This window comes from Galeopterus variegatus, unplaced genomic scaffold (genome assembly GCF_000696425.1).
Source record: "Galeopterus variegatus unplaced genomic scaffold, G_variegatus-3.0.2 Scaffold121, whole genome shotgun sequence".
Lineage (NCBI taxonomy): Eukaryota > Metazoa > Chordata > Mammalia > Dermoptera > Cynocephalidae > Galeopterus > Galeopterus variegatus.
The window spans coordinates 818984-831662 of record NW_007726232.1 but is presented as its reverse complement, the minus strand read 5'-3'; the positions used below and the strand labels follow the sequence as shown (position 1 = coordinate 831662).

At 43.8% G+C, this 12679-nt stretch overlaps 1 protein-coding gene across 1 annotated transcript in view; it reads left to right on the top strand.

Annotated features, from left to right (window-relative positions):
• The first annotated feature begins 2268 nt into the window (after positions 1–2268).
• KIAA1549L (KIAA1549-like ortholog) overlaps positions 2269–12679 on the top strand; it is a 113799-nt gene continuing 103388 nt past the window's right edge. Inside the window, exons 1-6 of the mRNA XM_008588100.1 lie at positions 2269–2275; positions 2611–2940; positions 5726–6355; positions 7830–7945; positions 10724–10943; positions 11781–11914. Of these exons, the coding sequence (XP_008586322.1) occupies positions 2269–2275; positions 2611–2940; positions 5726–6355; positions 7830–7945; positions 10724–10943; positions 11781–11914 (1437 nt within the window). The remainder of the gene's footprint in view (positions 2276–2610; positions 2941–5725; positions 6356–7829; positions 7946–10723; positions 10944–11780; positions 11915–12679) is intronic.

Here is a 12679-nt window from a genome sequence, read left to right as displayed (position 1 = left end):
ACGGGAGCGCCGCCGCGCTTCCCAAGCGGCGCACTATCCAGTGCGCCACCAGGCCGGCCTCCAATAGTTTTAATAATGAGAAAAGTCTTTTATTAAGCTCTAATCTCCATTGGCTGTGGTCATTCAATCCATTATACATCCCCTCACATGACCACGCAGCACCCATTCCTCCATCCTGTTTGCAACATTTTTGTGAAAGAGTTTGTGAAACGACTTGCTGAAAGAAAAAGCTGTTCAGCCAGTAGCATCCTTTTTCAGTTATGAGGCTATGTACTTGAAATAAGATGAATCTGTTTTGACTCTTGAATTCATGAGTTGAACCCATGTTCAATGAAAGTACAAAAGAAGAAATACTGTGCAGATTTCACTTGACATCCAAGTAATAAAAAATGGATTCTAAAGTGTAACTGGAAAGCACTGAAGTGCAAAACTACCTTATATGGATGTTATTGTCACCCATACAAGTAACCAGACATGTCTGCATGCAAAGTTTGAAGCTGGGGCTATCTAGGAGATTAGCAACATGAACAGGAAGGATTGAGGCCTGAAAAAGGTACCTACTTTTCCTCCTTAGGCTGCACGTGGTAATATAGAAACACAAGTTCCATTGAATACCATGAAGCAGTTTCCCCAAAATGTATGTATTTTGATGAAATGCCATGAAGACTCTGGTGTCCTGAAGCTGTTTATGATTCTTGCCACATTTCTTTTTAAGGTGGGTTTCGGCTAGCAGCAGCCAGAAGGGGCTTGGGGCCCCACAGGAAAGGGCTCTAATGATTCTGATCTGGTGATAAGGAGACAACCAGGCTAAGTTGGCTTATGAGGATGGCTTGCCCAGGAGAAGCAGTTGGTCTTGCTTACAAAATCGAGTCAATGAGCCCGTTGACTGATGTAGAATTGACTTTATACCCTGACGTGTTCTACAAAGGACTTAAGGCCCATTTCTTAGGTATTCCAAGAATGGGGAATTTTAAAAACAAGTAAATCAAGACAGAAAGAAAAAATTTTATGTGTGTTCCCTAATTCCGAGCAAAAGACACCTTCCATCCTTTCTTTTCCAAAACTCACAAAATGGAACTGAAAAGACTATTGCAGAAAATCATCACTGCTTAGCTGTTGTGACTGCAGAGAATATTGCATATTCTAAAATCTCAAATATTTTAACATTTTAGGCTTAGTTGTTTGGTGTTTCTGTTGGCAGAATATGATGGGGACGGAGTAAAGACTAGGAACTGGTTTGGGAAAAGCTGCCTGGAGAGAGAGCAGGGCATTGGGAGTGGGGAGACTTTGCATCTGGACCTGCTTCTGTCCCTGATCAGTTACAGGGCTTCTGGCAAGTGGTGTTCCCTCTCTGTGCCACAGTGTCCTCTTCTGTTAAACAAACAAAAACACAGGGGCTTAGAGCCTGTCATGACAGCTCATTGGTTTAGTGCTTTTCTGTTTGGAGGGCTCTTCCCTCCATCTCCACCTCCATAATTTCATTTGCTCTTCACGGCAGCTGGGTGGGGTACATAGGGTGTGTTAGTCACCTCCACTTCATATGATGGTGGCCCAAAGATGCACGCAGCTCCAGGTGGCCATGGCTGTCGCAACCCCAGATCTTCTGACTTCACCTCTTGGTTGGTTTGTTTCTATTAGATGGTTCTAACATTTTTAGCTAATGATGTAGAGAGCTCTGGAAGTACCTTTTCTTTCTTTTCATTTTTAGTTTAAAATATTATTAAAGGACACTTAGCCACCTCTGGGGTCATCAACCATCAACACTACAGAACCAGGGAAAAGGGAATCATTAAGCAGGATGATGTTTCTCTTCTGAGCATGTGAAATTTCCAGCTCTCTCGTCAGTTGTTCTGTCACCTCCTGTCCTGTGGACCGCACCATTTTGTGCCCTGCCCCTTTGCTTTCCTGCCTGCGATTTCACACATTGGTGCTTACAGTTCTGGTCCCTGCAGGTGCTTGTAGTGACACCAGGCCTTGTGAGAGATGTCTCCGTCCTAGGTGTGATGGGATAGGTTTTTTTTCTGAAATAGTAAATCTGAAAAAAAAAAAAATCTTTGCTATTTGACATAGAGTGAATGATAATGTCAGGAATCCTTTTAAATCCAGGAAGATAAATATGTTTCATTGGAACCATCTTTCCAAACATAGCCAACCTCAAATATTTCGCCTGAGATGCCTCAGGATCCTAAAAAAAAGATTTGTGCTCAGATATGCAGTCCTTCTTTAGTTTTGGGTTCTTGGATGAGGCTTTTTCTGTTGTCATTGGCCATGGCAGGTAGCCACATAATCTTTGATTTTCTGAGTTGTGAGTTTCACAGTCCAAGCCTCCTAGGTGGTACCAGAAAACCTTTAAAAAATACATGAGTATCTTTCACATCTTCCTTTAACCATCACTTCATCAGAGACTGCTTCTCACCAACCCTGCCCTGCAAGTTGGCTGCAGCATTTGCATACTTGCAATTAAGCCATCATTTGAGTTGGTCTCAAGAGTTCTCCATGCTGGGGCGGGAGCTCTGTGTGGTCGGGGCAGTGCCCGGCTTACCCACTGCCGGCCACAGCAGGCACTTGGTCCTTACCCGATGCCTGACTGCCTGATATTTTGTTTTGCAGGAATGGACAATCTACAGATAAATGTCACCCTGACCCCAGAGTCATTTCCTCATGGGAAATTGTTACCAATTTCACCAACATGGCCTTTCTCAGAAGTCAAGTCTTCCTCGGCAGCGGACAGAAGCGAGCGTGTGCTGGCACGGTCCCCCGACGACACAGGCTCACGGCAGCCAGCCCGAACTCCTCTGCCCAAGACCCACCGCAGAGCTAGGGCTCCCATGGACTTCTCCTCGTCCCTTTACCAAGGAAGCGGACACAGCGCCTCCCTTGAACCTCCCAAGGAGTCCTCTGAGCCCCTGGTCCGAGCAAGGCCTCGCACCCACGTGTCAGGTTTGCCTCTCTCCAGCATGCTACCCCTGGTGTCCACAGTCCCGGTGGCGCCAGCCTCACCCTCTGTCCTCCCATCTCAGCCAGGGTGGGTGGGGACTCCCTCCATCTCCAGACAGCCCCCGAGGTCAGGCCACCTCCTGCATCTCCCGCCACCTCCCTCCTCCTCATTGGCTCCTGAAGGTCCTCATTCCATCCTCTTTCCCAAGCCAGCAGAGCGACCCGCCAACATGCCTTCAGTCCCCCAAACAGCTCCAGCCGACTCCTCCTCAAATCAGAGCCCAGCTAATCCTCTAAACCCATTTTCTGACAAAACGATCCACACTCCATCCCCAAATGCCCAGGATTTCATAGGCATCCCTCATCTAGGGTTTTCTGAATCCTCAACAAAGCAGTATCCTGAGCTGGCCCCCACACAGGGTCCCCCCTCAGCAGGCTCCCCTGCTCCTGGGTTTTTGAGCTCCACGGCAGAATTGGCCCATCTGTCTCCCCGTCCCCTAGCACCTGGAAGTCATCTTGGGCTTCCAGGTGGAACTGCCTCATGGTCCATGTTGGAAGTGGCTTCAAATCCTGCATCCGCCCAGCCAGTAAAAGCCGAGGTGGCCAGAAGAGTCCACAGTGGGGTGTCTTTGCCAACTTTTAAGAGCACTGCAGCAGCGACCCATGTGGCTGAGCCTTCACCTTTCCAGACTTCAGAAGCAGTGGCTGCAGAAGCAGTGGCTGTAGAAGTGACCCGCAGAAAGCTAGCTCCTGCCACTGCAAATGACTCCGCTAAGCTGCCGCATTTGTCAGCAGCTCCAGAGGATTCCGGAGGGCCCTCCCTCTCAGCTGAGCATACGTCTTCCTCTTTGGTGCCTTTTCCTCTGCCGTTTTCCACACCCGGTCAAGTGAAAGGCATCCTTTCTGGGGCAGTTCCCATATCACCCTCCAAGGGGACAGCTGACTTTCCCTCCATGCTCACATTCCTCCAGCCTGCAGAGAATCATGCCTCTCCGTCCCTTGTACCAGAGATGTCCACTCCTCGAGAGGAGGGCGATGATGGGTCCCCTCCTTCTGTAGCTACAGATTTCCTCCACTCACGCAAACTTCCTAATCGTCTTTCTATAGCTTGGACATTTCCCCTGTGGAAAGAGGAGAGCATGACAGCAGTTTTACGGAAAAATGAAAAGGCAAATGTGATGATTCCTCTCCAGGCCCTGCCAAGTGAAGAGCAGATTTCCTCCACTCACGCAAACTTCCTAATCGTCTTTCTATAGCTTGGACATTTCCCCTGCGGAAAGAGGATAGCATGACAGCAGTTTTATGGAAAAATGAAAAGGCAAATGTGACCGTTCCTCTCCAGGCCCTGCCAAGTGAAGACGTTTCAAGTCTTCACACTGTAAATGGAATGACCTCTGTTTTGAGCACGGATCATATTTCATCTCCCATCGTTACAACACCAAGAACAAAGCTCCTTTCTTCAGGATCACCTCCACCTTACACAGCCTCCATACAGACCACCCGGATTGTTTCCCCATCTCCTGGCTTTTCCAACACCCATCCAGAGACTTCTGCAGCTGCTGTGGGCCATTCGGAGTTGCCAGCTTCAGCTTCCAAACAGGTGACAGCATCTCCCTCCCCCACGGATGTCTATGATTTCTCAGTCAGAGACATGAAACAGCCAGCAACCACAGATGTTTCCTGGAGTTCTCTTTCAGCAGAAACTGGATCCCTTTCCACAGAAGCAACAATATCTGGCTTGCAGCAGCAAACAAATTATAATTTAAATGGACACGCAGTTAACTTCACAAGTTGGGAAACTCGTTCAGCTTCAACTACTCCTCCTAGTGGTTTAACTTCAGCTGCCAATGCAGTAACATCTCAGGATTTCAAAGATACTGGGCGTTCAGTGACCACAGAAGGCTTTAGGATTCAGGATTTTGTCCCTGGTGTAAGCACTGACAAGCCTGGACAACAGTCAGACGTGACCATGGCTGGAAACCATATAGACCTCTGGTCCACAAGTAACAACAACAATTTCAGAGACTTCCAAAGAGCTGAGGTTGAATATTACCCGTCCACAAGTCAACATTCTGTGTCTCAACCCCTTCTGCAGCTGCAGTCCCAGTCAACACGTCCTTTTTTGCTAACCTCACCAAGTGTAACTGCTATGGCTAACTTGCAGGAAATGCTTTCAGATGGAACAGATATAGGTTTTCAAATTTACAGGGACATCTATCCATCACCTGTGACAAATGCTTCCACACCATTCCAGAGTATCCTGAGATATGATTCTACTGCTGAATCTCCTCCTAAATCGACCAGTGCCTTTTCCAGGACCCCCTCCAAAGTGCTGCAGCTTTCTCAGCGCCCCAAGAAATGGACAGGTGCAACCACTAATGCAGGTAGCTTGTTTCCCAAAAACGGGTATGACTGCTTCTGTGACCAAAGCATCTTCGAGCTCAACACAGATCCCACAGCTTTGCTCTGAAGGAGCACAGACCCCCTTTGAGGAATGAGTTAGCAGCCCCAAATAGTCATGTTGTTGATTCTTTGCCCACTTGGTTTTTTGAAATGTTCAGAATTTGTGTCCTTATTATCAACCATAGCTTTGCCATAGTGGTATTCTCATTAAGTTTAATTGACTTAATGAGCCTAAAATTGTTTTGCCTAAGTTCTCCCCACTGCAAGCCCAGCGTACAGAGACTTTTTATCCGAGAAAACCCATAAGTTACATCCATTCATTATCAGAACAGGTAACATGTGCATACCGAGCCAGTGACAAATTTTGTTTTTTCTTTCTTTACAGTGGACTCTTCAGTGACACCCAAGGTAGAACCAACAGTAGCAGCAGCAGCAGCAGAGGCAGCCACCACATTGTTTTTAAGGAAATCAAGTCCACCGGTGTTGTCTGCAGCCCTGGTTGGTAAGGGCACTGGCAGCAGCCCTTCGGTGGTGGCATCAGGATTAGCCAAGAGCAGTTTGACCACAGATCTTGCTAAAAATGTCACAAACAAGTTGGCATCTGGCCCACAGGCAACACCAGCAGCAGTCCATACAGCCTTCCCCTTCACGCCAACCTACATGTTTGCAAGAACGGCACACACCATGAGCATGCATACAGCCATGCCAGGGAACACGGGCCCTGCCTCTGGCCTGTTGTCCACAACACACCTCCCCAGGAAACCACAAGCCATGCTCACTGGCCTCCCAAACCCCACCAACCCAGAGATGCCCAGAGTGTCCACCCCACGTCCGCTGACAATCACAGCAGCGTTGACGTCCATCACGGCATCAGTAAAGGCGACCCGCTTGCCGCCTTGGCCTGCAGAAAACACAGATGTTGCTCTTTCTGCTGCATCGGCTGCAGTGGTCACAACTGGGAAAATGGCCTCCAACCTAGAGTGTCAGATGTCCAGTAGGCTCCTGGTGAAGACAGGTAAGAGTCCAGTGTCCTTACTTTCAAGTGATTTTACTTGAAAGCAGCAAACCTGGCCTCTGAGACGTAACAGAATTATTTTTCTTTTAGAACAGTGGTTCTCAACCAGGGGTGATTTTGCCACCTTCCCCCCATCACCCTCCCTTCCCTGGGGACATTTGGCCATGTCTGGAGACATTTTAGTTGTCACGCCTTGGGGATGGGGTGCTACTGGAATCTGGTGGGATGGAGACCAGGGATACTGCTAACATCCTACAATGCATGGGACAGTCCCTGGCAACCCCCCAAACATCAATAGGGCTGGAGTTGAGAGACCTTAATCTTTATCAAGTGTCAGCGAACAGGGGGAGCATTAATGGATACTAGGATCTGTCCTGATATCAGAAGCCCCTGGGAAACCCCAGTTCTGTGAATGCAAATGTGCCCCCAGTTGCCATAGAGCGAATCAAATCAATGTTTCACATGAATGAATGTTGTGATTCGTAATATACAAAATCTTGGGAAGAGCAACAGAACTCAGAAAGGCTTTTTGTCATGCATTTTCTCAATCAACAGATACTTAAAGTATAGCTACAGTACACTGTGTGGGAAGCCAGGATTTCCTTTGATGTTAGAAAGGAGACTTTCTGGAAAATTTGGGCAGGCAGCACTAGAACCACAGGCAAAGCTGAGATGCCATCTTTTTAGCCCCCACTCCCCAGTTGCAGCAGAGCAGGCCTAGAATGCACAGGGTGTTTTTAATAGTGTGGTAATGTTTGCTATAAAAAATCATTAGACATTATTTGAAAGAGCTCACTGATGTTGAATGCTCGCATCCCGCCTCCCTCCTTGCCCCATAAAGAATGAAATGAAATTGTATCTTGAGATATATCCTATTTTAAAATGGGAAATTGTGAAACTAGGCACAGCAGAAACTACAGTATTTCTTTCTATTTCTGAAGCAATTATGCCATCTGGATTTCCTCTCCTCATCCCCTCTCCCTCCAGAGGTGCTGGGCAGCCCCAGCCCCCCAGAGGCAGAAATCTGGAACATTCTCCCCTCTCTCTTCTTCCCTGCCCCTCCCCCACTGCAGCCACATCTAATCAGCCACCAGTTCCTTTCTGTTCTGCCTCCTGAGTACACCTTATTTCCACCCTAGCTCGCTCTGCTACTTCCATTCCCACTGTCATCATCGCTTACCTAAATTTCTGCAACTACAGACAAATTTATCTTTCTGCCTTCAGACGTCCCCCATCTCCAATCTGCTCTACAGTCTGCAGTCAGGGGAACCTTCTAAAATGCAATCCTTTGCTTCAAACTCTTCAATTACCATTGCCCCCAAGACCAAGCCTAAACACGTATACTCAGTGGGACTTGTGCTGACCAGCTTTGCTCAGAACTTGCAGAAGGTGGTGGCTGGGAGGAGAGAAGGGCTTGTTAATTATGAGGTTTGCTGCCTTACCCTGATTACCATGCTTCTGTTTTGCCCCACAGTTCTCTTTCTAAGCCAAAGGAGGGTGCAGATCAGTGAATCCTTGAAGCTCAATGTAGCCAAAGGGCTCACGCAGGCATTGCGCAAGGCTTTCCACCAGAGTGATGTCTCGGCACACGTAAGCCCCTTGCTTTCTAATCAGGCTAATGTATCTATGTCTCCTTCTTGGGTCCAGAATATGCTTAGATTATTTTCCTCCTTTCTAGATTCAATAATCACACTTGCCAGTAGAATGTTTCTTCATTTTGGCAAATAGCTAATACATGGTGGCTAGAGAAAAAGGTCAAATTTTGAGGTGGAAAATTGAGACTAATTGCCTTATGTCTAGATTTTTTTTTTTTAAAGCTTGGGTGTACTGTTTTTAACCATTCCATTATCCCGTCGTTTGGGGAACATATTAATAACATTTGTGTAATTCCCTAGAAATGATCCATTGCTTTTCCCTTTATCTTCTGCACCATCATAAATAATGATTTATTTCTGGACACTTGAAAATTATTTCGACTTGTAAATCCAGTCCAACTTTGCTTAAATGGCCAGCAGACAGGAAGTAAACATTTTTTTTCCTCCGAACACTTTAATGCCAAGTACTGTTTAACAACTGCTGGCTTGTTTCAATGGCATATCCAAGTGATGGAAGCTTTGCTTTATAATCTTGGTTTGAGTCCAGGTTTTAAAGCAGTAAATGCGATTGGCAGTCAGCGGACTCCCTTTTGCACCACTTAAAAAAAATATTGCTCTGGCTTCTTCCTTTGATGTTCTGTTCTGCAGCTGCATCCAGCTTAGTGATCCCCTTCCCATCCATCACACCAAGGACTGACTACAAATGAGATTTGGCACCTAGTTTATTGGTCATTGTCAATCTCTTTTGTACAATTCCAGAAAAAAAAAAAAAGAAAGAAAGAAAGAAGAAAAATGCATTCCATGAGAGGCTTCTGTGGTCTCTGCACCAGAAGCTTTATTTGAAAGTTGAAAATGTGTATGTTCCCATTTAGTTGCCTGAAACAGTTTTTCTAGACTTCAGTCATTTTCACGCTACCTTCATAGTTTTGGTCTTTTCTGCATATCATCACAGACCACTGTGACAATTAGTATTAGTTTTTTTTTTAAAAAAAATGGCTCACTTCTTAAAACTTACATACATTTCTTTTGAAAGGACATTTGCTATTACCACCATAAGTGAAAATCAGGATCATTTGCCACAAATAAAATGGAATGGTGAAAATGAGAATAATAGAAACAAAACAGCTTGTTAAATTCAAGCCAGACATTGCTGAAGGCTCTGAGGCTGAGCCTGGTGTCCCTTTGTTTGTTTAACAAAAGAATTAGCAAGGGTTAGAGAAAATAATCCCTAAAAGAAAATAATCCCTGAACTGAGACTTGCTCCTTGAAGTAATTAGAACTATTAGAAAGTGAGCAACTTTCTCATGGGGTGCTTTACTGTTGTTTCATCCTGTGTCCATGTTTCGTCCCAAAGTATCTCTTGTTACACCTAAAATCATCTTGAACCCCATCTTTAGGAAACAGACTAATGGAGGAGACACCCAATGTGGAAGAGCAAAAGGCTTACCCATCTAGTTGCAAAATCAGTTAGTTTGGAAAATACACAGGACACTACCAATGGAGTGGCAAGAATAAGGGGGAACACAGGTGTTAAAAACACCCTGAGTATGGAGTTTCAGTTTTATAAGATGATAAGAGTTCTGGAGGTGGCTGGTGGTGATGGTTGTACACCATTATGAATGTATTCAATACCCCTGAGCAACACTTAAAAATGGTTAAGATGATAGATTGTATGTTGTGTATGTTTTCCCACAATAAAAAAAAATTGGAAAAAAGGGAGGTTATGAAGGAATATCTACAGTGCATGCATATATGTACGTATATTCTCATATATGTATATATGTACCTGTATGCATGTATATATACCTACAAGGGTATTTCAAAAAGTTTTTGGAAAAGTAAAATTAAGAGCTAATGCCAATCTTTCCATGAACTTTTTGAAGTATGTTCCTGTATAATACGTGTGTGTTTATATATGAAATACGTATTTCCAGGAAAAAAGACTGAAAGGAAATATACCTAAAAGTGACTGTGTGACTGGATTATGGTAGTGGTGGTGGCATTAGAGATAGTTGTTACTCTTTTCTCTGTTTTCCAAACATACTAATTCTATAATAAACATTATATTTAATATACTTAAAAAAAACCCAAAACCAACAAAAAAACACCTTGAGCTGTTATGCAACACCAAGAAAACAAAATGAAACAAAAAGAATAAGATCTAAAGCCTTAAAATCTTCGGGTCGGGACAGAAAGAGCTGAGATCGTCAGTGTCCCTCAGGACTCAGTTGTAAGAGAAGCTCTCTATGGCTCATCCTGCCTTGGTCTTGAACCAGTTTACAAGCCAAGGATGGAGTCAATGGTTCTTCTTACTGTATCTAGAGAGAGGAATTTATTTACTTCTTGACCATTGCGCTGAAGGCACCCCACTTAATCTATCATTTCTGCCTTTTAATTTCTATAAATGATAGAAATATAATAAAGCAGTTTTCCCAGCATTGCATTTGCTGGAAATCTCTTTTGCCAGCTGTCTCCTCTCTGCCATTTTAGTTATAAGTGGTGCTCACAGGATTATGCTGAGGCACTTAAAGAATAAAAAAACACGGATTTAATTCTGTTCCACGTAGGTTTGATATAAATTGTATTTTGTTGTATTGTGATATTTTGAGACTTGCCAATCCACGTATACTTTATAGGATTGTTAGAATGTTTGTTGAAGGAGAACAATCCTGTTCCCCAGCCTCGCTGAATAACAGGTGTGGTTTTAAGAGACACCAAGAAAAACTTACTCTGGAAATAAACAATGAGTTCTGTGGGACTGTTTGTTTTGTAGGTGGACATTCTGGAATATTCTCATAATATCACAGTTGGCTATTATGCTACCAAAGGGAAGTTGGTGTACTTGCCTGCTGTAGTGATAGAAATGCTGGGTGTTTATGGAGTCAGCAACGTCACTGCAGATCTGAAGCAACATACCCTGAATTTACAGTCTGTGGCAATACTTGCCTCCCTGTGGAATCCCCAGCCCGCAGGCTACTTCCAGCTGAAAACAGGCAAGTAACTCAAAGGAAAAGATTCCTACACATTCTGGGACTAGAGGTGGTACCAAGCAGACACCTGTTTAAAAACTCCATTGCAGCTGCTGTGTCATCTTTTAAAGTCTCTATGTACCATCTTCAAAGGGCCCTGCTAATCAAATGTCCAAGTTCTCTGCACATCAGTCTAAACTTTTCCAACTCTGGATTTATTAGAAATGTTCTATCACAGGAGCCTTCCCTCCCGATTTATATAATTAGTACTTATGAGCATCGAATACTATATTTTTTATTTTTTCCTCTATTACCAGTGGATACTAATAAGACTTGAACATTCATAAAATCCATGGTTTGGAGCAACAGGTACCAGATGCCACTGAATCAGAATCCCTGAGCTCAGGCCTTGGAATCTTTCTTTTTTTCAAGCTCCCTGGTTATTTTCGATCTGCAAAATTTGTAAACCACAAGAGTAGAGAAACCATTGCAATTGAAACAATAAACTTAGTAAAAGAGGTCAATTGATTTTTTTTCTCTCCGAAGAAATAAAAGACATGATCTCTCAAGTTATTATTTGTCAGTCTTTGAGCAGATGTCTACATATTCCAAAAAAATAAGATCACAAAATTCTTTGCATTGGTGGGAATCTTGGGTTCAATCATGTGTCTAATTCTTCTATGTTATAAATCATTCTAAGAGCCACTTTCAAAACTACAATCAAACCTTGTCCAGCCTTATTGTTTATTTACCTAATTTCTCTAATCTAAAATCATGTTGTTTTATATCATGACCACTATTAAATCCAAGGAATTAAGACACAGAGCTTTGGTGAGCCCTGATTTATTACTCTCATTCTAGTGCTGCAGTTTGTGAGCCAAGCAGACAACATACAGTCCTGCAAGTTTGCTCAGACAATGGAGCAGAGGCTGCAGAAGGCATTCCAGGATGCTGAGAGGAAAGTCCTGAACACCAAAAGCAACTTGATGATTCAGGTAGGGAGGAGGGTGCTTCAAGTTATAGAGCTGACAGACAACCATAATGCAAATGTTGGCAAGAAATGATTTGGGTCTCCCATTTCAAAGCTGCCTTGTATAAGTGAAACTTTGTGCCTTAGGCATGTGATGTGGTCAATCACAGCATTGGAGAGTGTATCTAAATAGCTAGCTCACTGAGATTTGCCTGTTTTGTGATTTGCATTGGGTTGTATTCCAGGCATCCACATAAGTAATTACTAGTTTACACAAATATACACACACACGTTTTATATTGATGGCTTACTATGTGCCAGGAGCTATGCTAAGTGTTTTACAAATATTTTGATATGTGCTATTCAAGACATCTTTCTGAAGTGTTCTTACCTCCCATTTCACAGAAGAGAGAACTGAGAAAAAGGTTAAGAAACTTCTAGAAGGTCACACAGTTGGTAAAGAATGGAACAAGGACTTGAGCCAAAGGCCCATACTCTTATCCACTATGCTACACTAGTATTAATGCATTATAGAAATGGGGTCCTTGATGAAATTTTTCACAAACACATGAATTCTTTCCCAGGGAAATGCCATTCCCGGTGCACAACATTTTGGCTTCCTGGATTAACAGTGTGACACCACCAGAAGTTTTTCTCAGACCCATTTTTTGCAGTTATGTAGACATCATCCCATTAAGGACAGATGCTTTTAAATGATATTCATCCATCCCCCAAATTTCTCTAATTAAGTCTACTATTCAATGTCTCTGTTTTGACTACTGAACTAAAG